The sequence below is a fragment of the Prionailurus viverrinus genome, chromosome C1 (genome assembly GCF_022837055.1).
Source record: "Prionailurus viverrinus isolate Anna chromosome C1, UM_Priviv_1.0, whole genome shotgun sequence".
NCBI lineage: Eukaryota > Metazoa > Chordata > Mammalia > Carnivora > Felidae > Prionailurus > Prionailurus viverrinus.
In genome coordinates, this window is record NC_062568.1 from 213,248,732 (window position 1) to 213,271,283 (window position 22,552).

General features: G+C 68.1%; 2 protein-coding genes across 4 annotated transcripts; both read left to right on the forward strand.

The window, feature by feature from the left end:
• The first annotated feature begins 678 nt into the window (after window positions 1-678).
• On the forward strand, window positions 679-1,407 carry HES5 (hes family bHLH transcription factor 5). Its single transcript, XM_047873730.1, has 3 exons — window positions 679-744; window positions 830-995; window positions 1,121-1,407. Exons 1-3 carry the CDS (start codon window positions 691-693, stop codon window positions 1,399-1,401), a joined length of 501 nt encoding a protein of 166 aa, XP_047729686.1. The 5' UTR covers window positions 679-690; the 3' UTR covers window positions 1,402-1,407.
• Window positions 1,408-4,088: 2,681 nt separating this feature from the next.
• PANK4 (pantothenate kinase 4 (inactive)) lies at window positions 4,089-20,789 on the forward strand. Of its 3 annotated transcripts, none has more exons than XM_047872325.1 (19): window positions 4,089-4,227; window positions 7,973-8,055; window positions 10,337-10,551; window positions 11,043-11,226; window positions 11,431-11,523; window positions 11,889-12,042; window positions 12,155-12,336; window positions 12,862-12,943; window positions 13,523-13,623; window positions 15,681-15,836; window positions 16,418-16,530; window positions 16,797-16,884; window positions 17,517-17,668; window positions 18,549-18,604; window positions 18,679-18,728; window positions 19,095-19,199; window positions 19,505-19,605; window positions 19,700-19,768; window positions 20,329-20,789. In XM_047872325.1, the coding sequence occupies exons 1-19, from the start codon at window positions 4,104-4,106 to the stop codon at window positions 20,540-20,542; spliced, it is 2,322 nt and encodes a 773-aa protein (XP_047728281.1). In that variant the 5' UTR covers window positions 4,089-4,103; the 3' UTR covers window positions 20,543-20,789. The 3 variants fall into 3 exon arrangements, with proteins under 3 accessions (XP_047728281.1, XP_047728282.1, XP_047728284.1); XM_047872326.1 differs by having other exon boundaries at window positions 13,523-13,608; XM_047872328.1 differs by lacking the exons at window positions 4,089-4,227; window positions 7,973-8,055 and having other exon boundaries at window positions 10,419-10,551; window positions 11,020-11,226.
• The last annotated feature ends 1,763 nt before the right edge of the window (window positions 20,790-22,552 follow it).

The window sequence follows — 22,552 nt, forward strand, 5'->3', positions numbered from 1 at the left end:
AGTTTTTCTAGCTCTCGAGAAGTCAGTGAGTCCCAGGTGACAGCCAGTAGGTCTGATCCTAAGAGCTCGGGTCGCTCCTGCACTCTCCACCTGTTCCCCGGGGAAGGCCGAGGTGCCTGTTCTGGGCAAGTGTAGGCTCCTCTGTTCCACCCGCCCTGGGGGGGGGGCGCAGCAGGTCCCTGTCTAGGAGGTGCCCAAACCACTGGAAGCCGCGGCACTAATTCACTCTAAAGCTTTTCCCCCACCTAGTCTCCGCCAGCCAGCGGCAGCGGGGAGCCACCGGGGAGGGGAAGGAGAGGGGAGAGAGGGGCCGGGGAGGGGCACTACTCTTTCCTGCCCCCCCCCCCCATCCCCGAGGCCTGGGAAAAGGCAGCATATTGAGGCGCGGGGCTTCTAGCATCAGGCCCCGGGATGCTAATGAGGGCGAGCGCGTTCCCACAGCCCGGACATTGTGCGGGCGGCCCACCTGCTCCTCGGGGAGCACCCATTGTGCCCGCGCCAATTCACAGGCAATTTAGCGTGCGCTAATGGGCCGGCGCCTTTGTGCGGCCCGCGAGGCCATTGGCCGCCGAGTGTGGGAACGGCCGCGGCGCCCGGGCCCCAGGCGCCTGCCCGCCGCCGCGCCTATATAGGGCCCGCCGGCCCGCCGCCCGCCACTCCCCGCTCGCCAGCCGCCTCTCTGCGCCAGGCATGGCCCCCAGCACCGTGGCCGTGGAGCTGCTCAGCCCCAAAGAGAAAAACCGAGTAAGTGCGCCGCCCGCCCCGCGCCCCCGCGCCCCCCGCGGCCCCCGCGCCCTGGCCGCCGGCTGACGCCCGTGTCCCCCCGCAGCTCCGCAAGCCAGTGGTGGAGAAGATGCGCCGCGACCGCATCAACAGCAGCATCGAGCAGCTTAAGCTGCTGCTGGAGCAGGAGTTCGCGCGGCACCAGCCCAACTCCAAGCTGGAGAAGGCCGACATCCTGGAGATGGCCGTCAGCTACCTAAAGCACAGCAAAGGTGAGCCGCTGGCCGCGCTCCCCGCCGCCCCCGCGCCCGCCCGGCCCCAGCCCTGCGCCCCCTGTGCCCCTGCGCTCCCCGCGCCCCCGCGCCCGCCCCAATCACCGCTGCGCCTCTCCCTGCAGCTTTCGCCGCCGCCGCCGCCGGCCCCAAAAGCCTGCACCAGGACTACAGCGAGGGCTACTCCTGGTGCCTGCAGGAGGCCGTGCAGTTCCTGACGCTGCATGCGGCCAGCGACACGCAGATGAAGCTGCTCCACCATTTCCAGCGTCCCCCAGCCGCGGCCGCCGTGCCCGCTAAGGAACCCAAGGCGACCAGCAGCGCGCCCACGCCCGTGCTCACTCCCGCCAAGGCCACTGCAGTGACCGCGCGCCAGCCCACCTGCGGCCTCTGGCGGCCCTGGTGACCCGGCAGGACGTGCGGGTGGCCACCCCGAGGACCAGAGGCCAGCCTGCACCTCTGGCCATTCGTCTGTCCCTCTGGGGGCTTGGACAGGCCCCCTTCTCCGGAAGGCTCACTCTCCAGGCTGGCGGGCCAGCAGGAGGGTCCTTCTGGAGAGAAGGCGGTCACAGAGCCCTGGTCACTCAGGACAGTCGGGGCCGCCTTCGCACAAGTGTCTGACTCCACGGGGTTGTTCTGTGTTTGCATTTCAGCAAGTGACTTCTGGGAAGTCCCCGCTGCCCGGGGTTCTATGATATTTGTAGGCGTCAGGGGCTCGGTCAGCCGGTGCCTCCACGTGTAGAGGACTTTCTTCAGGGCCTGCTGCTGCCGGGCCAGGGGGCCCGGCGGACGGGCCGTGCCGTGGGCACATTTGCCTTTTGTGAAGGCGGAACTCAAGGTGTATCCTCATAGGAAAGAGTGTCAGCCTAGATGGGCACTGAAGGACCATGCAGAGCTGTGGCCGAAAGGCCCCTGCGTGCACGTGGTTGTCTAGTTGGGGCTCATAGTGGGCTTTGTGGGGAGGGTGGGCGTCTCCACCATGATCCTCAAAGGATCCCTCTGTGTGGGCGAGTGCGTGTGGTCATGACTTTGTACTCAGAATTTGAACCCTCGGTCATGTGGGAGCCCACGGGACTGCTCTGCAGACTTCCAATAAAATCTGACTAAGCAGCCCTCTGGGGTTTGTCTCTCGTGCCTGACATGTGTCCTCGGCAGCCACGCGGTGGGCGGGTCTGCGCGGGGGGGGGGGGGGGGGGAAGGGGGACAGACGCTATGGTGGTACTCCAGCATGGGTGGGAGGTGTCTTTGCCGGTGACCTTCTGCACAGGGAAGGAAGGGCTGGTCCTGGCTGAAGGAAGGAGGGAGGGAGGCCAGGAGGCAGGCGAGCAGGGGAGAGGCAGGCTGGAAGGAAGACAGGCCCAGACAACACATACCCCCGTGCGGAGCAGGAAGCAGTACAGTGGGAGACTGGGCTCTCTGTCCCGGGGCTTCTCAGCAGCTCCCTGCAGGTGGGAGGTGGGGGAGGGGGGGGAAGTGACAGCTCCAGGACCTTCGGGCTCTGTTCACCTGAGGGGGGTGAGACGACTACAGCCTGCGGGGGTGGGGGGCTCTTGCTGCAGCAAAAGGGGGTTCGCAGGGCCAAAGGCACAGGAGGCGTCTGCCTCCCCTGGCCGTCTTGCGTGGCCAGCGGGCCCTGCCCCTGGGTGAGCTCCTGGATGCACCCGCTTGGCTAGCCCACACTCGGGTGGCTGCCCGGCCCTCCCTGCAGGCCGACCGCTCGCCAGGGCCGAAACAGGTGGACCACCAGGTGTTGACTGAGTCTGCAAGGACCTAGGAGGGCCCTGGCTCCCCAAAGGACAAGTCCGCCCATGGGCAGTGGAACCAAAAGGCCTTCCCGTTTCTTCGGAGCGAGGGGGCCCGGCCGGGCCATCCTCCCTCTGGAGCTCGCCTCTCCCCTCTGCCCTCTGGAATCCCTTTCTGTCCAGCCTGACAGGAACATCTGAGGCGCCCCCTCCAGGCCGGCCCAGCGCTACATCCCACACGCTTACTGCATGTGGGGCAGGCATGTCAATGCACGGGGAGGGGGCTGTGCCTCCTGGTCAGGCCCACAGTGCCCCCCCTCCCCCGGCCCAGAGTCCTCGGCGCTCGAGGCCTGTGTGCTCTAGGAGCAGACCCCCTGCCCTCTTCCACCCAGCACACCCACCCCTTAGACGATGCTGGCAAGTCGGCCTCTTCCCAAGGCACAGGGGCCCCCTTCCGATCACCCCGGGGGCATGGGGTTCGTGCTGCTCTACAGGCCCGTGCTCCGGAGGCCTTGCCAGGCAGCTGGTAACATGCTCAGAGGCCGAGGTCCAGAGACAAGAAGTAACTGGCCCAGGGTCACCTGGGAGTCAGCTGCCCTAGGGACCGTCTGTCCACTGCCAGCACTGGGCTCTTTCCCGAAGCGTCCGGTGCCTCTGAGGTCTCATCCCTCAAGGGTCTTCTGGCCAGCAGGAGCTTCTCAGGGACTGGCCCTGCCTACCACCATTCGTGTCCATGCTCCAGCTTCAGGAATATTTTTCAGATGGTCCCCTACAAACTCCCATAGACTCCCCGTTTTGCCCAAAGGCAGCCTCCTCCAGGCGGGTTGTCCTGTTTTCCCCTGCACTGTCTGCAGATCTCACCATCAGGGTGAGTGTCTTCCCCACCTGCAGGTGCATCGTCCACCCCAGGCTGGGGCGCCTGGAAGGCAGGGTCCCTGACACCCCCATTTTGCATGTGGCTTTTAGAACTGTCCTTGGTCCCTAGAGACCCGGGCTGGTGGGTCACATGCGCCCTGGGAACAGCTGCACTCACTGAAAGAGGCAGGTCTCTGGGGGTCTGCAAGCCCCAGGTGCCTTCTCTGCACTAGCTCAGAGCACTGGAGGTCAGCATCTGGCCAGCTCGGTGAGGGAACAACAAAGACAACAGTCCAGACGTTTCGTGTTGGGCCAACGGCCGCGGGGACCCCGGCGCGCGGGCAGGCCAGTGGTCCTCCAGCTGCCGGGACCACAGAGGCGGGCTGGGGGGGGAGGGGGGGGGGCGGGCCCGGGTGCCTCATTAGCATAATATATGCGCGGGAGGCGTTTAGCAGTCAAATATATGCGCATATATCTCCATGGCTGATGAGGCTGGCCGGGCACATTCAAAATGGCGGAGTGCGGAGCGAGCGGCAGCGGGAGCAGCGGGGACAGCTTGGACAAGAGCATCACGCTGCCCCCCGACGAGATCTTCCGCAACCTGGAGAACGCCAAGCGCTTCGCCATTGACATAGGTAGCCGCGGACGGGCGCCGGGAGCTGAGCGGCGCGCGGCGGGCGTGGGCGCGGGCGGCGGAGCCGGCGGGCCGGGGGCGGTGGCAAGGACGAAGGGCGGGGCGCGGGCCGCCGGCGCGCACAGCCTGCCGGGCCTTGTAGTCCGCGGGCCGTCGGCGCCTACGCTGGCCGCGGCAGCCGGACTACAGCTCCCGGCAGGCGCCGCGGGGCCGGAGCGGGGCACGCCGGCCCTCGTAGTCCCGCGCGGAGAGGCGGGCGGCCCGGCGGCCCCTCGTTAGTCCACCCGGGTAGGGTCGGCCGCCGGGCGGGGCCTGTCCGAGCCACGAGAGCGATCTGGGGCCCGCCGTCTGGGGCGGCGCCGAGGGCGGGCAGCGGCCCGGCCTGGGGCCGCGGGAACCCTCGGCGGGCTGCCCGTCTGGGCCCAGCCCGAAGCCCTCCTCCCGCTGCCGCCCTCGGCTTCTGGACCGCTGACATTTGGCGGGAGTTTGGAGGACCTGGACGTGGACCTTGGGACCCTTGCCGGCATCTTTCAGAAGCCTCCCTGCCCCGTGCAGGCCGCAGGGGTGACCCCAGGACCTCGCCCAGGCTCTACCCGACCTTCTTGCTCTAGGCCCGTTCTAGACCCTCATCCCACGCTGGCGCCGGCCGCCTCCCAGCAGCCCCCTTTCGTAGATGAGGACGCTGAGGTCAGATAGGTGAACTAAGTTGTTTGAGGTCGGCTGGTAAGCGGCCAGGTGGGGCCTGAAATCTGGTCAAGCCTCGGCACTTGGCTGCTCTGTCCCCGTCGGCAGGGGATGAAGGTTTCCTGGGGGCAGCTTCACTGGGCGAGGCGCCCGGAGTAGGCATGGTGGCCTCACACGGCTCCCTTCTCAGCTGGCTCTCCGCTGGGGCCTAGGTTTGCTTGGGCCTGCCACTAGCCGAGTGTAGGCGGCTAAGCAGCCGGGCAGCGGGGCAGCCCTGCCTGACCTGTTGAAGCTGGCCAGTGATGCTAGAAGGGACAGGCATGCTTCTGTCCCCGCCCCGGGCTCTTCCTCTTGGAGCCATTTGCTTGTGATGGTCTTGTCTCTCCCCTGCTGCTGAGAGTCACTGAGGTGTCTCCGGCTTGGGTGGGGGAGGGTGTCCTCCGGGAGAGTGGAAAGTGGGCTGGACCCTCAGTGTCCTCAGTGCTCACCTTGCAGGCCAGTGGGGGTTGTGAGGGGCGGTGCCTTAGGGTACTGACCTGGTGGCAGGTGTGAGATGCCCGGAGGCCTGGTGGGGGGTGGGGACCCCAGCGTACAGCAGGATGTATTATGAGCGGGGGACCCGATTAAACTTGGCGCCTGACTGCACGCTGGGCTGGCAGTGGGAAGCTTGGAGGCCCTGCTCTGCCCGTCTTCTGAGACCTACCCGTGCCTTGATGTGACAGGGGCCCGGGCAGGTGTGTGCCCTGACGTTTCCGACTTTGTTTGGCTGCACTTAAACCTGGGTTCTGCGCCCTGGGAACAGGTTGGCACTTAACGTTCCTGAAAGTGCAGCTGAGAAATGGCTCGCCCGGGGTTACCCTGAGATGTTCTTTGCGGCTCCCAGGGGTCAGCTCGTAGCCACAGGGTGAAGGAAGTCGAGAGAGGAGCGCCGTGGCTCCAAGGGGCCCTGCAGTGGCCTGCCCTCCAGCGCCAAACCCAGGTGGGGTTCCTGGGCGGAAGGACACTCAAAGGGATATCTTCAGTGGCAGTGTTCCCTTCCCCTCTTTGAAGATTCCCCCTGGGTCTGAGTCCTGTGTTTGTTCTTAAGGACAGACCACGTGTTTGTGCGGCTGGTGGGAGATCACAGCTCGGACGTGGGTCCTCACCCCGGAAACCCACAAGTGCATGTGCTTGTCAGCAGTTGGCTTTAAAAACAGGCTTCTCCCATTTCCTCTTCCCTCACCCAAGCCTCCTGCTCCAGGAGAGCTCAGCTGCTCTGTGTCCTTGGCAAGCTTCTTCCTCTCTCGGACACTCGTGTCAGCCAAGCAGACTCCCTGCTTCGAAAGCATCAGGGACATTTTGTCTACGAACACATGCTTAAAGCTGACTTGACTTCAAGTCTCTGCTGGGCAGCAGACGGGTCCCTCGGGTGAAGAGCAAGGGCGAGGGGGCAGTGACCCGGTGCCCACGGTGGAAGGACTGGCCAAGAAGGCGGAGGAGAGGGTGGCCCTGCGCCCGGCCCTGTGGGTCTGGATGGACTGGGGGTGGGGGGGTCCCGGCTCAGGTGCTGGTGGAGGGACACGGGCGGGGTGATGTCAGTCCGGGTACCGTTGGCCCTGGAGTGGGGTGCGGGCTGGACTGGAGCGTCCTTGATGTCCACCACTGTGTGCACCCACCAGCGTGGTCACTGCACTTAGCGGGTGTGACATGCCAGGACCTGTGGCCGGCAGTCACTAAATCCAAGGGATCCTGCGAGCAGACGGGCTCCCCTGCTCTCCCCGGGCACCCGCCATCCTGCTCTGTGAGCTCACGATCTGAAACTGGACCTTCTGTGATCCGGGGTCTCGTTCACAGTAACTTTTGACAAGTCTCAAAATATATCTTCTTCCCTTTGCGTCGCCTGTTTAAGGTTTATCGTGTTTATTCACGGAGTGAAAGCTGCTCCGGGCCAGGCGGGGATTGAGGGCAGGGAGGAGGGATAAGGAGGCTTAGACCAAGTCCTGCTTCTTAAAGCCCATGGTCTGGGGATGAGAGGAAGCCTGTGAGCGGGCGTGCTGACCGTGGCCCGACAAGGGCAGGTCACGGGGCACCCTGGGAGGCCCTGTCCACGCTGCCTGGCAGGCTCCGGGCGGCCGCTCTCAGATTGAGATTTGTTACCTGGACGAGTTGCGGCCCTCTGATACCTGCCTTTTCCAGATGTTTCCTGACTTGAGCGCTTGTCACATGCTCCCTGGGGACAGCATCACAAAACAACTCTCAGAGATCGCCTCCAGCCTCGTCCTCACACAGGGCGTCCTGCTGGCTGCGCTGGCCACACGAACCCGTTCTGTGGCTGTGGCGACAAGCCTTTTGCTGCCCCCCCACCACCACCATCGCGGGCCTTGCGGGAATCCACCTGACGCCTCCCCAAAGCCACCTCTGACTCCCCAGAGCTTACCCTTGAAAGTGACTGCTCGGGTGTCTCTCTAACTGGCCCTGAACGTGTTTCAGGCAAATAAAGGCCTCTTCTGCTCCCTGGTGTTGGGGCTTCCTGGTGGTATTCACGAGATCCGGTCCGAGGGGAGGAGACCCCGCTGCCCCCGTGAGGCCCCCAGCCCCGAGCTTGGAGAGGGTGGGCGGCTAGAACGTTCCCGGTGAGACAGCCCCCTCCTCTGCCGGTGCACTCTGGGAAAATACCCTCGTAGTGGTTCCGCCCCGACCCGTGTTACCACGGACAGTCAAGCGTACTTGTCGGCGAAAGCCGTGCCCTTCTTAGCTTTGTCCTTTGGGTCATTTTCAAGACCACGGTTTGAAACAACTTTTCGAGACCCCTAGCGATCTCCAGGGCCTCCCGGAAACAGGACGCTCTCCTTTCTCCTCGAGGACTTGGTGCGCAGGGGAAGCGGGCAGTCTCAGGCCCGGTTTGAAAGACGGCCGCGTGCTTGGGCCCCACGGTTCCTTCCCTTCGTCCGGTCGGTGGCCCGCGGGGTTTTCGCACCAAGCGACGGCAGGCACGGGAGCTGGTGTGGCGGGGAGGCCGCGTGGACGACGAGCCTGGGCCCCCGTCCGCCGGCTCCTGACTGCTGCCCCGCGTCTCCCTGCAGGCGGGTCGCTCACCAAGCTGGCCTACTACTCCACCGTGCAGCACAAGGTTGCCAGAGTGCGCTCCTTCGAGTCCTCGGGCAGGGTGAGCCTCCGGGGGGCCCTGGGCGGGCGCTGTCACTGCCCGGCTGCCCTCCCTCTGCTGCTCGTGCACATCGGCCTAGCTTCCAGGGGGATTCCTCGCCCGACACCCCTCCCCGCCGCCAGTCAGGCCCCCCTCCGTCCAGGACCCCGTCAGGAGGCACCTGACACCCCTCCTGCCCCCGACACCCCTCCCTGCCCCCCAGCTCAGCTCCCCCCTCCATCCAGGACCCCGTCAGGAGGCACCCGACACCCCTCCTGCCCCCGACACCCCTCCCTGCCCCCCAGCCCGGCCCCCCTCCATCCAGGACCCCGTCAGGAGGCACCCGACAACCCTCCTGCCCTCGACACCCCTCCCTACCCCCCAGCTCAGCCCCCCTCCATCCAGGACCCCATCAGGAGGCACCCGACACCCCTCCCTGCCTTCAACACCCCTCCCTGACCCCCAGCTCAGCTCCCCCCTCCGTCCAGGACCCCATCAGGAGGCACCCAACACCCTCCCTGAACCCCAGCCTGGCCCCCCTCCGTCCAGGACCCCGTCAGGAGGCACCCGACACCCCTTCCTGCCCCCAACACCCCTCCCTGCCACCCAGGTCAGCCCCCTCCTCCATCCAGGACCCCGTCAGGAGGCACCCGACACCCCTCCCTGCCCCTGACACCTTTCCCTGCCCCCCAGCTCGACCCCCCTCCATCCAGGACCCCGTCAGGAGGCACCCGACACCCCTCCTGCCCTCGACACCCCTCCCTACCCCTCAGCTCGACCCCCCTCCATCCAGGACCCCGTCAGGAGGCACCCGACACCCCTCCTGCCCCCGACACCCCTCCCTGCCCCCCAGCTCAGCTCCCCCCTCCATCCAGGACACTGTCAGGAGGCACCCGACACCCCTCCCCGCCCCCCAGCTCAGCCCCCCCTCCGTCCAGGACCCCGTCAGGAGTCGCCCGACACCCCTCCCTGTCCCCGACACCCCTCCCTGCCCCCCAGCCCGGCCCCCCTCCATCCAGGACCCCGTCAGGAGGCACCCGACACCCCTCCCCGCCCCCCAGCTCAGCCCCCCCTCCGTCCAGGACCCCATCAGGAGTCGCCCAACACCCCTCCGTGCCCCCAACACCCCTCCCTGCCCCCCAGCTCGGCCCCCGCTCCATCCAGGACCCCGTCAGGAGGCACCCGACACCCCTCCTGCCCCCGACACCCCTCCCTGCCCCCCAGCTCAGCTCCCCCCTCCATCCAGGACCCTGTCAGGAGGCACCCGACACCCCTCCCCGCCCCCCAGCTCAGCGCCCCCTCCGTCCAGGACCCCATCAGGAGTCGCCCGACACCCCTCCCTGTCCCCGACACCCCTCCCTGCCCCCCAGCCCGGCCCCCCTCCATCCAGGACCCCGTCAGGAGGCACCCGACACCCTTCCCTGCCCCTGACACCTTTCCCTGCCCCCCAGCTCGACCCCCCTCCATCCAGGACCCCGTCAGGAGGCACCCGACACCCCTCCTGCCCCCGACACCCCTCCCTACCCCCCAGCTCAGCCCCCCTCCATCCAGGACCCCATCAGGAGGCACCCGACACCCCTCCCTGCTTTCAACACCCCTCCCTGACCCCCAGCTCAGCTCCCCCCTCCGTCCAGGACCCCATCAGGAGGCACCCAACACCCTCCCTGAACCCCAGCCTGGCCCCCCTCCGTCCAGGACCCCGTCAGGAGGCACCCGACACCCCTCCCTGCCCCCAACACCCCTCCCTGCCACCCAGGTCATCCCCCTCCTCCATCCAGGACCCCATCAGGAGGCACCCGACACCCCTCCCTGCCTCCAACACCCCTCCCTGCCCCCCAGGTCAGCCCCCTCCTCCATCCAGGACCCCATCAGGAGGCACCCGACACCCCTCCCTGCCTCCAACACCCCTCCCGGCCCCCCTCCTTCCAGGATCCCGTCACAGGCACCCGACACCCTTCCCTGCCTCCGACACCCCTCCCTGCCCCCCAGGTCAGCTCCCCCCTCCATCCAGGACCCCTTCAGGAGGCACCCAACACCCCTCCCTGCCTCCAACACCCCTCCCTGCCCCCCAGCTCAGCCCCCCCCCCCCACCGTCCAGGACCCTTCAGGAGGCACTTCCGGCCGCTTCCTGTTGCCTGGGAAGCCGGCTCCTTCCCCGCCCCTGCCCTGGCGCTGCCTCTGGCCTGAACTTAGCGTTAAGGGTGGCGTTGCTCATGGTCCCGGGGCCTCATCCCCGCGTCTTCCCCCTCCCCCTCCCGCCAAGGGCAGCAGGCACACACAGACCCCCAACCTGTATCCCCAGGACACAGAGCAGGACCACGAGCCGCCCTACGAGATCTCAGTCCAGGAGGAGGTCACTGCCCGGCTGCACTTCGTCAAGTTCGAGAACACCTACATAGAAGCTTGTCTGGACTTCATCAAAGACCACCTCGTCAACACTGAGACCAAGGTCATCCAGGCCACCGGGGGCGGGGCGTACAAATTCAAGGACCTCATTGAAGAAAAACTGCGGCTGAAGTAAGTGGGGGGCGCCGGCCGGTTCTCGGGGGCGGGCTCTGAAGGGGCCGCACCCGCCCCGCCCTGTGCTGGGACTAGACTCAGGGGCCGGGCCGGTGGGAGGGTTCTGGCGGCCGGACCCCGGGGGGCGGGGGGGTGGGGGGGCTGGGGGGGGAGCCGAGGGGGCACAAGGAAGGAAGGGGGCCGGGCTGTGCAGCACAGCTCCCTGTCGTGCTGGCGCAGAGGTCCGCGCGGGCTTAGCCGCCTGCGCACGGAGCCGGCAGAGGGCCGGCCGCTCAGGCGATGACGGTGGCCGCCGTGGCTGCGGGGCGGGGGGAGGGAGGTGCCTTCGGAGCGGCCGGGCCGGTTGGCTTCTGAGGGCCGGGTGCGTCCGAGTGGCAAGCTGAGCGCGGCCAGGCCGGGGCGGCGTGTCCACGAGGGACCCCGCGCTGCAGCAGAGGCGCCTTCTGTGGCCCGTGCTGTTTTCAGTGGCCGGGCTCCTTCCGTTGCAGAGTGGACAAGGAGGACGTGATGACCTGCTTGATAAAGGGCTGCAACTTCGTGCTGAGGAACATCCCACACGAGGCCTTCGCGTATCAGAAAGATTCCGACCCCGAGTTCCGATTCCAGACCAATCACCCCGACATTTTCCCGTACCTTCTGGTCAACATCGGCTCTGGAGTGTCCATTGTGAAGGTGAGGTGGGCTCCCCGGACCACGCGTGACGGCCGGGCAGGGAGCACCCGTGCAGCGTCGGTGGGGGCTGCCGTGGGGAGGCGGCCCAGGCTCGGCCTGCTGGATGGCGCCCCCCCCCCCCCCCGCCCCCGCGTCTGGGGCGTCCCCAGGACCGGTGGGCGGTGGCCGGCCCCCCTCGGCAGCTCGCCTGCCCTGCCGCCACAGGTGGAGACGGAGGACAGGTTCGAGTGGGTTGGCGGCAGCTCCATCGGAGGTGGCACCTTCTGGGGACTCGGGGCTCTGCTCACCAAAACAAAGGTATCCCGTCGGCCGCGGGAAGACGCTCCCGGCTCTGCGTCGAGTCCCGCTTCCCACGCCTTCTCAGGAGAGGGTCGGCGGCCAGGGGACCCGAGGCGGCCGGTGTCGCTGTGGAAGCGGCTCCTTCCGCGGCCCAGTCCTGGCCGTGTGCCTGGTCCTTGCGGGAGGCAGCCTGGGCGCCCAGAGTCTCCCCCCCACCGCCCCCCCGCCGCTTCCCCCCTCCCGGGTGGGTGGCCGTGGAGCCCTGCCCGCCGCACCCCCACCCCGGCCCACCGCCGGCTCCTCGGCGCGGGGCTGGTTCCTGGGCTGTGGGGACGCCGCCAGCTCCCGCACCCCACCCCCTTCCGTCCGCCCTGTCCCCCCAGAAGTTTGACGAGCTGCTGCATCTGGCCTCCAAGGGCCAGCACACGAGTGTGGACATGCTGGTGCAGGACGTGTATGGGGGTGCCCACCAGACCCTGGGGCTGAGCGGCGACCTCATCGCCAGTAGCTTCGGGAAGTCGGCCGCTGCTGACAAAGGTGCGCCGCCCCCCCCCCCCCCCCCGCCGCCGTCCCCCTCCCCCCGCCGCCGCCCCCCTCCCCCCGCCCTGCGGCCCCCTCGCGCAGCGGCGCCCTGCCTCTGCCCTCCCAGAGTTCTCCAAGGAGGACATGGCCAAGAGCCTGCTGCACATGATCAGCAACGACATCGGGCAGCTCGCCTGCCTGTACGCGAAGCTGCACTGCTTGGACAGGGTGTACTTCGGCGGCTTCTTCATCCGGGGCCACCCCGTCACCATGCGCACCATCACCTACAGCATTAACTTCTTCTCCAAGGTGCGGGGCCCCCTCCCTCCCTCCCTCCCTCCCTCCCTGTGCCGGCACCCTGGGCTCCGCTCTTCCCGGGTACTCGGCTTGGCCCCTCGGCTCTTCAAAACCAGCCGACCCAGGGGCCGGGGCGCCCCGGGGCAGGCAGCCAAGAAGCGGGGCGCCCCCGCCAGCTTCTCCTGGGCTCCTGCCTCCCTTCCTCTGGCCAGTTCCCGCGTCCCGCGCCTGGGGCGCTACGGCCCTCCCTGGGCTGGGCGTGATGCCAGCGGCGAGCCTCTGGGGCCGTCTCCACCGTGCGCGGGCTGCAGACGAGCTTTGAGACGCGTGTCGTTCGAGTGGGGTGACCGGGGTGGGTGTTAATTTGCGGAAGGAGTTACTCGCAAATGCCAAGCGTCTGGGTTCCACACCGAGTGCGGTTTTGTTGACGAGTGCGTCGCAGACTGTCCAGGAAACCTCCACCGCTACAGAGACCGCCTGTGTGGGCCGCCCAGGTGTCGCTTGGAGGTCAGCTCAGGCGGGGTTTTGCCACGGCAGGGGGAAGTCCAGGCGCTGTTCTTGAGACACGAAGGCTACCTGGGAGCCATTGGAGCGTTTCTCAAAGGAGCAGAACAAGACAGTGAGTGGAGCAGCCGTGGGGGGACCCGTGCTCGCTTCAGGGCGGGGCAGGGCCTGTGCCGCGAGGGGTGGGGGTGAGAGGCCACTGGGGCCCTGGGAGTGGGTCTCTAACCTTCGGGGAGAGGCCCCGCCCACCAGCTTCACCGTCCCTCGGAATCACGAGCCTGAGGGGCCAGCCCTTCCGAGGGGTCGGTGGGAGGCGACACCTGTGGGTTCACGTGCCACGTGATTGACCCTGGGTTGGCGGGGGGAGGGTTTTGGTGGGTGAAAAGGGCTCCAAGCGGGGGCCAGGGGCACATGGCCCTCCTCTGCCTGCCTCTCGCCTTGCTGTCTGCCAAGCTGCGTCTCTTCGGCCGGGCCATGCTTTTTCAAGGACGCTTGCAGGATGTGATGGGGCAGGGCGGGGCAGGCCGCTTTAAGAGGCCGCGAAGGGTACGGGTGTCATCTCACGGGGTTTCAGTGCCAGTGCGAGGGACTACGGTAGCGTAGCACGAAACCCCAGGCCACCTGTGCTGTGGAGACCTCCCAGGGTGGTCGGGCCACCTGGGGTCTGAGTGACACCCGGTCCCTCCCTCCCTAGACCCTAACCAGTACAGCTGGGGAGAAAACTATGCCGGCAGCTCCGGGCTGATGAGCTCATCCCCGGAGCTCTGCCCGACACAGCGGGTGAGGAGCGGCACTGTGAGTATGGGGTCCTCGGTGGGGTCGTCAGGTTCCGAGAGACCCTCTCCCGGTGCAGACCGGCCACTGAGCAGGCCGAGACTCTGGGACAAAAGACAGGCAGCGGGGCTTGCTTCCCTCCTCCTCTTAGCATTTTCCACACGTCCCTCTGGAGCCTCCGAGACTGTGCAGTCCAGCCCCCGTGTCTGCAGGCAGAATACAGAGTGTGTTTCCCCAGAATTGTGGCACCATTCACAACCCAGAGCCACAGAACCCCCCACGGGCCCTTCCCTAGACCGCGTTCTCTGCCCGATGGTTTCGAGCGGTAGAACAGGACAGAGTCCGCGGTCCCTGCTGGTTTCCTGCCCGTCCCTCGGTCCCCACTTGGAGAGGCCTGTGTGACCAGTTGTCAGCCAGACAGAGGACGCTACCATCACGGCCCCATCCTGGGAGACGTCGCACGCTTATCGAGGACACCCCCCAGATGGCATATGTCGCTCTGGTAACTCACTGAGCAGTTACCAGAACTCGGGCGCCCTGTTGGAGAGCCAGCTGGACGAGTGCGGACAGCTAGTCTGGGCACACGAGTCGGAATGTCTCCGTCAGGACCAGGCTGCTGGCCTTTTGGACGCAAAAAGTTGATATTCCGTCACGGACGCAGATTCTCATACTAGTTAGCGTAAGCCTCGTGGGGACGCGTGTGATCTAATCGTAGCCTCCCCGGAGAGAAAGCTCCCACACCCCGGGCCTGGTCGGAGCAGCGACTGGCTCGCAAGGAGTCTCTGCGTCTTGATTTGTAGAGGGGCGATGTGGATTCCCGCCGTAGGGATCGTAAAACCAAATGGATAAGCGAGCACGAAATCCCCGCGTCAGACCTGATGTGGATGCCGGTCGTCCCCACGCGGCACGTGCTTGGCGCCTCGCATGCCTGTTGTGCTGGGTCTCTGTGGCCCTGCGAGGCGGGGACAGAGACCCCCATTCGCAGAGGGAGAGGCCGAAGCGCGGAGGGGCCAGGTCATCTCTTTGGGTTTGCGGAGGCTACGCAAGGCCAGGATGAGGCGTGAGCTCCCGGGTCCAGGTAGCGGGAGGGCCCGCGAAGCCCGGGCCGAGGCCCTGAGGTCGGTGACCGTCCACTTTCTTTCCTCGCGTGGAAAATGCCAGCTGTTTCCACGCTGAACTTGTCACTCGGGACATCCTGAAAGTCCCCACGTGGCGGCCCTTCCTGTGCGGAAGCCCCGGCACAGAGCACGCCTGCCGGTCACCCCCCAGGCTTGCCGGGCCGAAGGCCGCCGGCAGACCAGAGCCGCGTCCCGGTGTGCGGCGATGTGGTGGGTCACTCCCTAGAGGCGGGGACAGGGCCGCTAGGCGTGTGCCGGGTTCTCGCGTGTACGGGAGAGCACCAGCTTGGGTCTTGACCACGTAAGCCAAAACCCTGGCTGGCTGAGTGACCGCTCCTCCAGAAACCGCTGGGGCACTGGCCTGCTCGTCGCTGGCGGCCACAGGTAGCACGTTGGGCATAAAGGGCCCCCTCGGCGATGCCGGCGGAACTGGCATCAGACTCGTGCTGCGGAGACAAAGGAGCAAGTGTGGGGCCTGGACCGCCTGCCCCACGGGGTCCCGGTGGCCTTGCCGTGGACCCCATACGGGGGAGTTACGGGTCCAGGGCCTGCGGGGCAGCGAGTGGGACAACGCGTGCAAGTAGCATACGTGGGGACCCACGAGCACAGCCGGCGTGTCTGGGGGTCGTGTGTGAGGTTGGGCTCAGGCTGGTGTGGGAGCCCCCGCCGCAGGGGTCCCAGGAAACTCCACGGGGGAGGGAGGGAGGGAGGGGGCCGGGCAGACTTGGGATCTGGGGTGCGTGGCTCAGGCCACCGGCCAGATGGAGGGCGCCGTGGCTGAGCGGGGCCACGGGCGGGGTCTGGGGACGGGAAGAAGGGGCTTGTCCGCTTGCACCCGCAGCGGTCTCCTCCCCGCGCCCCTTCCGATCTCGCCGAGGAGCTGGTTCTCAGGCTGGCGGGAGGCGCCTCGGTCTTCTAGAACTTCGCGGCTGACGCGTCCGCCGCCTCTCGTCCTTCCAGTTCGACCTTCTGGAGATGGACCGGCTGGAGAGGCCGCTGGCCAACCTGCCACTCCTTCTGGACCCGTCTTCCTACGTGCCCGACACGGTCGACCTCACGGACGACGCCCTGGCCCGCAAGTACTGGCTCACCTGCTTCGAGGAGGCCCTGGACGGGGTGAGGGCTCGGGGCGGGCCGGGCGCCCCTGGGGTCGAGACGGGCGGCTCGGAGTTCGTAGGCGCCGGAGGCCCCGGGCGCCCATGCAGCAAGCGACAGGTGTGGTGAAGGAGGAGGGGGCGTCTCCCGGAAGCCGCCGGAGGCGTGTGTGAGCCTGAGGGGGTGAATCACGTTTCCCAGGTAAAAACGTGGCTCCTAGTGGCTCGTCGGCGAGCTGGGACGTGTCCTCGGCGAGGGCGTATGAACGCGCCCCGCCTCCGTGCCGGCTACCGCGTCTCTCCAGAGCGCAAACAGTCCGCGCGGGGGTCAGGGGACAGCTGCGATCGGGCTCCGGGCTCCAAAGAGTCGTGACTCGAGCCCTTCGGGGCCCCCCAGGAGCACGTGTCCCTCCTACAGCCCCTCGGGCCCCTGGGGTCCTCAGAGGGAGGGGTCCTGCCCTGCCCCAGACCCCCGCAGCCTGCAGGGACGGCCCCCCGAGCCACCCATCCCCCTGGCACGGCGGGAGCTCGGGTGGCCCCGTTGCCACCCGGGAGACGGCTCGGCGGCAGCGCGTGCCCGTGCTGACCGCCCCGTGCTCGCAGGTGGTGAAACGCGCCGTGGCCAGCCAGCCGGGCTCCGTGGACGCAGCCGAGCGGGCGGAGAAGTTCCGGCAGAAATACTGGCGCAAGCTGCAGACGCTGCGACACCAGCCGTTGTGAGTGTCCCCTGCCCGGGGCCGCCTCGCGGTGCGCCGGGGGCCCGGCCTGGGAACGTGTGCTCGCGAGGGCCGGGGCTCCCGACGGCCGCTCCTGGGGCCACACGTGCGGCGGTGCACGCCCCCCTGCCCGCCCGCTCGGCCGCCCGGCGGGGCCAGGCCGCCTCGGTTCCCCCGTGACGACGCTCTCGGGGGCGGAGGGGGTGGCGGGCAGCGTGCGTGGCCGTCAGATCCGCTCAGCCGCCCTTCCCCTGCCCCGTCCCCAGTGCTTACGGAACGCTGACCGTGCGCAGCCTTCTGGACACGAGGGAGCACTGTTTGAATGAGTTCAACTTCCCGGACCCCTACTCCAAAGTGAGTTCCGCCTTCCCGCGCAGGACTGGCGCCCGCGATGGGGACACGGGCAGCGGGGAGTAGGGGCGTGGCCCGGCTGTTCCCCGGGAGCGCGGGGTGGACGCGGGCGGCGACACCTGTCAGAGCCGAGGTTTGGAGGCCCCGCCTCTCCGGCCCCGGGAGCTCGCCGCCTCAGAGCGTTCGTGGACACCAGTCGTGCCCTCGCGGGCGACAAGCCGGCCGGAGCCTGGTGGGCGGCCTAGACGGGCCACGCTGACCAGAAGGCCGCGTGCGCGGGCCCGTGCCGCACACCGCTTCCCGCCCCCTGCCCTCGGGTGGAGCGTCTCGGGACGGGGCGCCGGGTGCCTGTGGGGGTCCACGTCTTCCACCGCGGCCCTCCCCGGCCCTGCCCTGGGCCACGCCGTGACCTTGCACGGCTCCGAATCTGCGGTTTCTAACGGCTTGGTTGGCGTAAACTCCCGTGGTAGCGCGTTGAGCACGCGACCCCTCGGCGCCGGTTCACAGCGATGTTCCCGGTGACGCTCTCCGCGGCGTCCCCAGCCGGGCGCCCTCCCTCTGCCCGGTCCGCCGAAGGCCTGCGGGAGGCAGGGCCGCGCCGTCGCTCCCGACCAGCCGCCCGCCTGTCCCCACAGGTCAAGCAGAAGGAAAACGGGGTCGCGCTGAAGTGTTTCCCGAGGGTGATCCGCTGTCTGGACGCCTTGGGCTGGGAGGAGAGGCAGCTGGCCCTGGTGAAAGGCTTGCTGGCGGGGAACGTCTTCGACTGGGGAGCGAAGGCCGTCTCTGAGTAGGTGCCGCCCTCCGGCCTCCCGTCAGCCCCACCCCTGCCTGCTCGGTCCAGCTTGGGCCCAGGACCACGGCCCGACTGCCCGTCCTGTCCCACCCCCCCCCACCCCCTCACCCGGTCACGTGTGGCCCTGGGAATGACAGGCGGTTCTGTGGGCTGTGCTCCCGCGAGCACAGCCGCGGGGGCCGGCTCACTGGCATCTACCAGGCGTGGGCTTGCGCCCTGAGGCAGAGATGCAGACCCTTGGTGCACCAGAGTCAGAGTTAACACTTGACGTTTGGAAGTGAGAAACGGAGGCGCCTCGTGAAGGAGTCCGCAGACTCGGGTGGGGGCACATGCCCCGGCCCCCAGAGCACCCCGGGCTCTCGGTCTGGGGTCACCGTCAAAACCCAGCCTTCCAGCGTGATTTCCCGGGGCTCCCGAAGGGGCAGGCATGCCTGTCCCCCGCCTCGCCCTGTGCCCGGCGCCCTGTCTCCCGCCCGCTGTCCCCTCTGCGTGGCTCTCGCTGGTCGCACCCGCGGCGTCCTTTCCAACTTTGAGAAGAGTCACCGCCTCTCCCCTCACCCTTGTCCCCGTCCTTCCCTTTGGGTGGCACGTCGAGGCGTGTGCTGGGCGGGGCTGGGAGCCGGCGCCGACCCAGGGCCTTGCCCGAGGTCGCCCCCGACTCAGGACCTCACCCCGCCCCCCGGCACCGCCGTTCACGTTGCCGAGCGGGTCCCCGACCCAGGGCCCGTGCGCTTTGCCGACAACCGACGGCGGAACGTCGCCGCTCCGGTCACGGCAACGCTCGCCGGTTTGGGAAGGGCTTCGCTCAGGGTCTCCGTGGATGCTGTGAGCTGAGGTTTGGGTGTTTTGTGATTTCGTTCTCTTCCCCGTGCAGCGTCCTTGAATCTGACCCCCAGTTCGGCTTTGAGGAGGCCAAGTCGAAGCTGCAAGGTAGGCTGCCCGGGGCCGGGCGGGGGAGGGGGCCTGCCCGCGAGCGCGCGGCTGACCGTGTCCCTGCCCCGCAGAGCGGCCGTGGCTTGTGGACTCCTACGGCAAGTGGCTTCAGAGACTGAAGGTACAGCTGTCCCCACCTCTGCCCTGGGAGGCGGGAGGGGCCCTGGAGACAGCGCGGGGCTGCCCCGGGGCAGTGCACTGAGGGCCCCTGCCCGCTCCCCCCGCCGCCGAGCTGCGGGTCTCAGCTAACCGCCCCCTGCTCCAGCCTGAGTCCCGCAGGCTCTACTGGTCAGGTCGGCCGGCCTCGGCTCGCAGGTCACGGGGGCCGCAGTCCTGGAAGAGGCACGGGCGCCCTGCCCCCAACACCCCAGCGCCCGCGGGACCCAGCAGCCCTCGGCCTCGGCCTTCGGGGAGTGTGGAGTACGGAGGTGTCTGGAATGCTTGGACGCGCCTGTTCCCAACTGAACGTCCTGGTTTTGTCTTACAGGGGCCCCCTCACAAATGTGCCTTAATTTTCGCAGATAACAGTGGAATAGACGTCATTTTGGGAGTCTTCCCCTTTGTCAGGGAGCTTCTCTCTAGAGGGACGGAGGTGAGCGTCTGGGCTGAGTCGGGACCCCTGCCCTGGGCCCTCCACTCGCGGTGGGGGTTGGCGTCGGCGTGGCCTCCGTGCGGGCCAGGTAGGTTCAGGTGAGGCTTGTCACGGACCTCGGGTCTGCCCGTTCCGGGGCCGTCCGTGTCCCGACCGGGAGCCGGCCCTCCTGGAGACCACCGAGCAGCGAGGTCACCGGGGCTGCGCCTCCCAGCCGGCAGCCCCGGGTGGGCGGGCGAGCAGAGGCTGGCTCGGTGCCGGGCGGTGGCCGAGGTCCCTACAAAGCTCGGGGCGTCCCGCCGTAGGTCATCCTGGCGTGCAACTCGGGACCCGCCTTGAATGACGTGACGTACTGTGAGTCCCTCATCGTGGCTGAGCGCATCGCGGCCATGGACCCCGTCGTCCAGTAAGCAGGGCAGACGCCCGGGGGGCCCTGCCCGGAGAAGCTGGGGCATGGTGGGAGCTTCCCAGGGCACCAACCGGCCCCTTGTGCTCCGCAGCTCGGCGCTCAAAGAGGAGAGGCTACTGCTGATGCAGACGGGCTCCAGCTCCCCGTGTCTGGACCTCAGGTACCCCCGAGGCACCCCCTCGCCCACCCCGGCCCCCGGCGCGCGAGCTGGGCAGCAGGGGTCACCAGTGCGGCCGGAGCCCTCGGTCTGGGCAGCCTTCTTCCCTCGGGGACCCGGGAGGGTGGGCTCGGGACCGTCCGCGGCCCGGCCGCGCCGTGGGCTGGTGGGTCGGATGCCCCGCGGCTGGGGCCGCGGGCACCCCACGTGCCCTTAGACGCCTGGGTCTCCGCCTTGCTGCTTTCTGCCCCGGGGGACCCTACGTGAGAGAACCCGGCCTTCGGGAGCCAGCCCCGGGGGAGGGACGTTGCTCGAGGATCGCCCTCCTCCCTGTTCTGGGCCCGTCGTGAACCACGCGGGAAGGGGGAGTTCGCGTGACGCGGAAAGGAGTTAGAGCCTCTGGAGTGCTGCACATAGAAAAGCGTTCTCAGGCCCGGTTTTCACAAGTTGCCCGCCACAGGCCCCGGAGGGCGGGGATGCCCTTGTGGGGAGGGCGCGGCGGCCGCTCGGTGCAGGGGCAGAGGGCCCGCCACCCCGCCTCACCGCCCCTCTCCTCCCTGAAGCCGCCTGGACAAGGGGCTGGCCGTGCTGGTCCGGGAGCGAGGCGCAGACCTGGTGGTGATCGAGGGCATGGGCCGCGCCGTGCACACCAACTACTACGCGGCCCTGCGCTGCGAGAGCCTCAAGCTGGCCGTGATCAAGAACTCCTGGCTGGCCGAGCGCCTGGGCGGCCGGCTCTTCAGCGTTATCTTCAAGTACGAGGTCCCGGCCGAGTGAGGCGCCCGCCCCGCCACCCTCCTCCGCTCGTCGGGAACGTACTTCGACCACAACAGGGAGACCGAGTTCCGATCGGAATATTTATGTCGCGCGCCTGTGACTGAGAGCCGGGTGCTCCCGGGTGGGAGCGTGGGCGCGTGTGGCGTCGGGGACGCTGCCGCGTCCGTGGCGGGAGACGCAACTCTGTCCAGTGAGACATTCGTATTGGAATATATTTAACTGTTAAATAATCTTTTATATATATATATACATATGTACGTATAGATATAAATATATGCACATGTCTCCAACGGGTCACCAGAGGCTCGGGGTCCGCACCAAATAGAACGTGTAGAGCGGGCCCGGCCCCCTGCCTGTGCTGTGTGGTTGCAGAGAGGGGTGCGGGCAGGGGTCCTGAGAGCCCGTCCCCGGGGCGGCCGAGAGCGGGCCCTTCCCTTCAGTTACTCCCCGAGCCCCTGGGCTGGCTGTGGCCTGTGGGCCGTGGCCCACACCCACCCCAGCCCGGGGCCAGGAGACTCCCCCCCCCGGTGTGTCTGTATAGACAAGGTTGCCCTCTGCGGCCCCAGCCCCACTGGGCACAAGGGGGACAGGGCGGGCGGCGCTCCCAACTCGACTGGCATCCAGGGAGGACCTTTGAGAGCCCTCGGGGGCCCGTGCACACTCCTTCTTAGAGCCGATCACGCCGCGTGGCCTTGGGCCACCCACGGTGGGTGCCTCTGGGCTGGGCCCCGGGGGGATGCCGGTGAGATGACCCTTCTATCAGGGTGTGCGGGGCTCCCGCCTTGGAGGGTGGCCTGCCCCGTCTCCCACCCTCCACGCTCAGGGGCCGTGACCACCCCACTGTTCCAGGCGCCCCTGGTGACCCCCAGACGTGTCACCCCCAGCCCCACGTGCAAGCGGCTCCCAGCCGTTCCTCTGCTAAAGCCGAGACTGTGGCCCCACAGGCTTCCAGCCTCCGGGTCCCCCCGGGCCAGTAGGTGGTCCCCATGAACCCCCATCCCCCACAAGGGTCCCCCGGCCTCGACCCCACCACAGTCCAGCCCTGCACCTCCCCGCCGGCACCCCTGCAGCAGGCTGTGGCCACCTCTGTGTGGCTTCCCCCGTCCCCTCGGCCCAACTGCCCTTTGTCCCCTGCTTCCCGGTGGAGGTGCAGTGCCAGCCTGCCTGGTGCAGGGGGCCCAGCGCAGACACCTGGGAGGCCTCCAGACGTCCGGCCAGAGCCCGGCTCGGCCTGACGTCAGGACGCCCCCACGGGCCCTCCCGCCCACCCAGCCTGGCCCTCAGGAGGGGCACCGGGGGCACCTGCCCCCCTCCTGGGCTTCCCGGGGACTGAGCCCGGCACCCGGACGGTAGCCGTGTGCGGCAGGCAGGGCCCACCCGGGGCTGGACAAGGCTTGGCCCCCGCTTCTCGTGAGCAGGTGGGACACCAGCTCCAGGAACCCCAGCAGCCGACCCACCCCACCCCTGGTCCAGAACCGCCTTCGCTGCACCCCGGATTCTAGGGGCCCCGAAGGCCAGGCACACCTGAGTGCCCTGCCTCGGTGCTGCTTCTCGCCGTGGGGCGCACTTCCCACGAAAACACACCCCATGCCTGAGCGGGGGCAGGGTTCCCAGGGGTCTGGTGGATCTGGGGAGGTGTGTGGGGTCCTGGGGCCTACAGACACCTCGAGGGAGAGCGTGCACACCCACCTTCCCGAGGGTTTGCTCGGGAAGACGGCAAGACTTATCCTGGTGGTGGGTCGCGAGGCCTCCAGCCAAGCCCACGGCCTGCTGCTTCAAGGGCACTGCCTGTCACAGCGATCCTTGCTGGCCCCAGCACCCAGGTGGCTTCTTTAGGGGCCAGATGCAGGGGTGGGGGGCCAGCCCAGGCACGGATCCCCTGGGACCTAGCCAGCATCCGGCTTCTCCAGGGAAGGGGCAGTGCCTGTATCTCCCCTTCTGGGCAGGGCAGCCCCCACAGCCAGGGGGTCCTCTGGCCTGGGGTCCCTGTCCAAGAGTGGGACTGGAGGC

Coding starts and splice junctions, on each gene's coding strand:
- PANK4 (XM_047872325.1), top strand. CDS start 4,104: ATGGCGGAGTGCGGAGCGAGCGGCAGCGGGAGCAGCGGGGACAGCTTG. Junction 18,605..18,678: donor GGCCAAGTCGAAGCTGCAAG/GTAGGCTGCCCG, acceptor CCTGCCCCGCAG/AGCGGCCGTGGCTTGTGGAC. Junction 19,769..20,328: donor TCCCCGTGTCTGGACCTCAG/GTACCCCCGAGG, acceptor TCCTCCCTGAAG/CCGCCTGGACAAGGGGCTGG.
- HES5 (XM_047873730.1), top strand. CDS start 691: ATGGCCCCCAGCACCGTGGCCGTGGAGCTGCTCAGCCCCAAAGAGAAA. Junction 745..829: donor GCCCCAAAGAGAAAAACCGA/GTAAGTGCGCCG, acceptor GTCCCCCCGCAG/CTCCGCAAGCCAGTGGTGGA. Junction 996..1,120: donor CTACCTAAAGCACAGCAAAG/GTGAGCCGCTGG, acceptor CTCTCCCTGCAG/CTTTCGCCGCCGCCGCCGCC.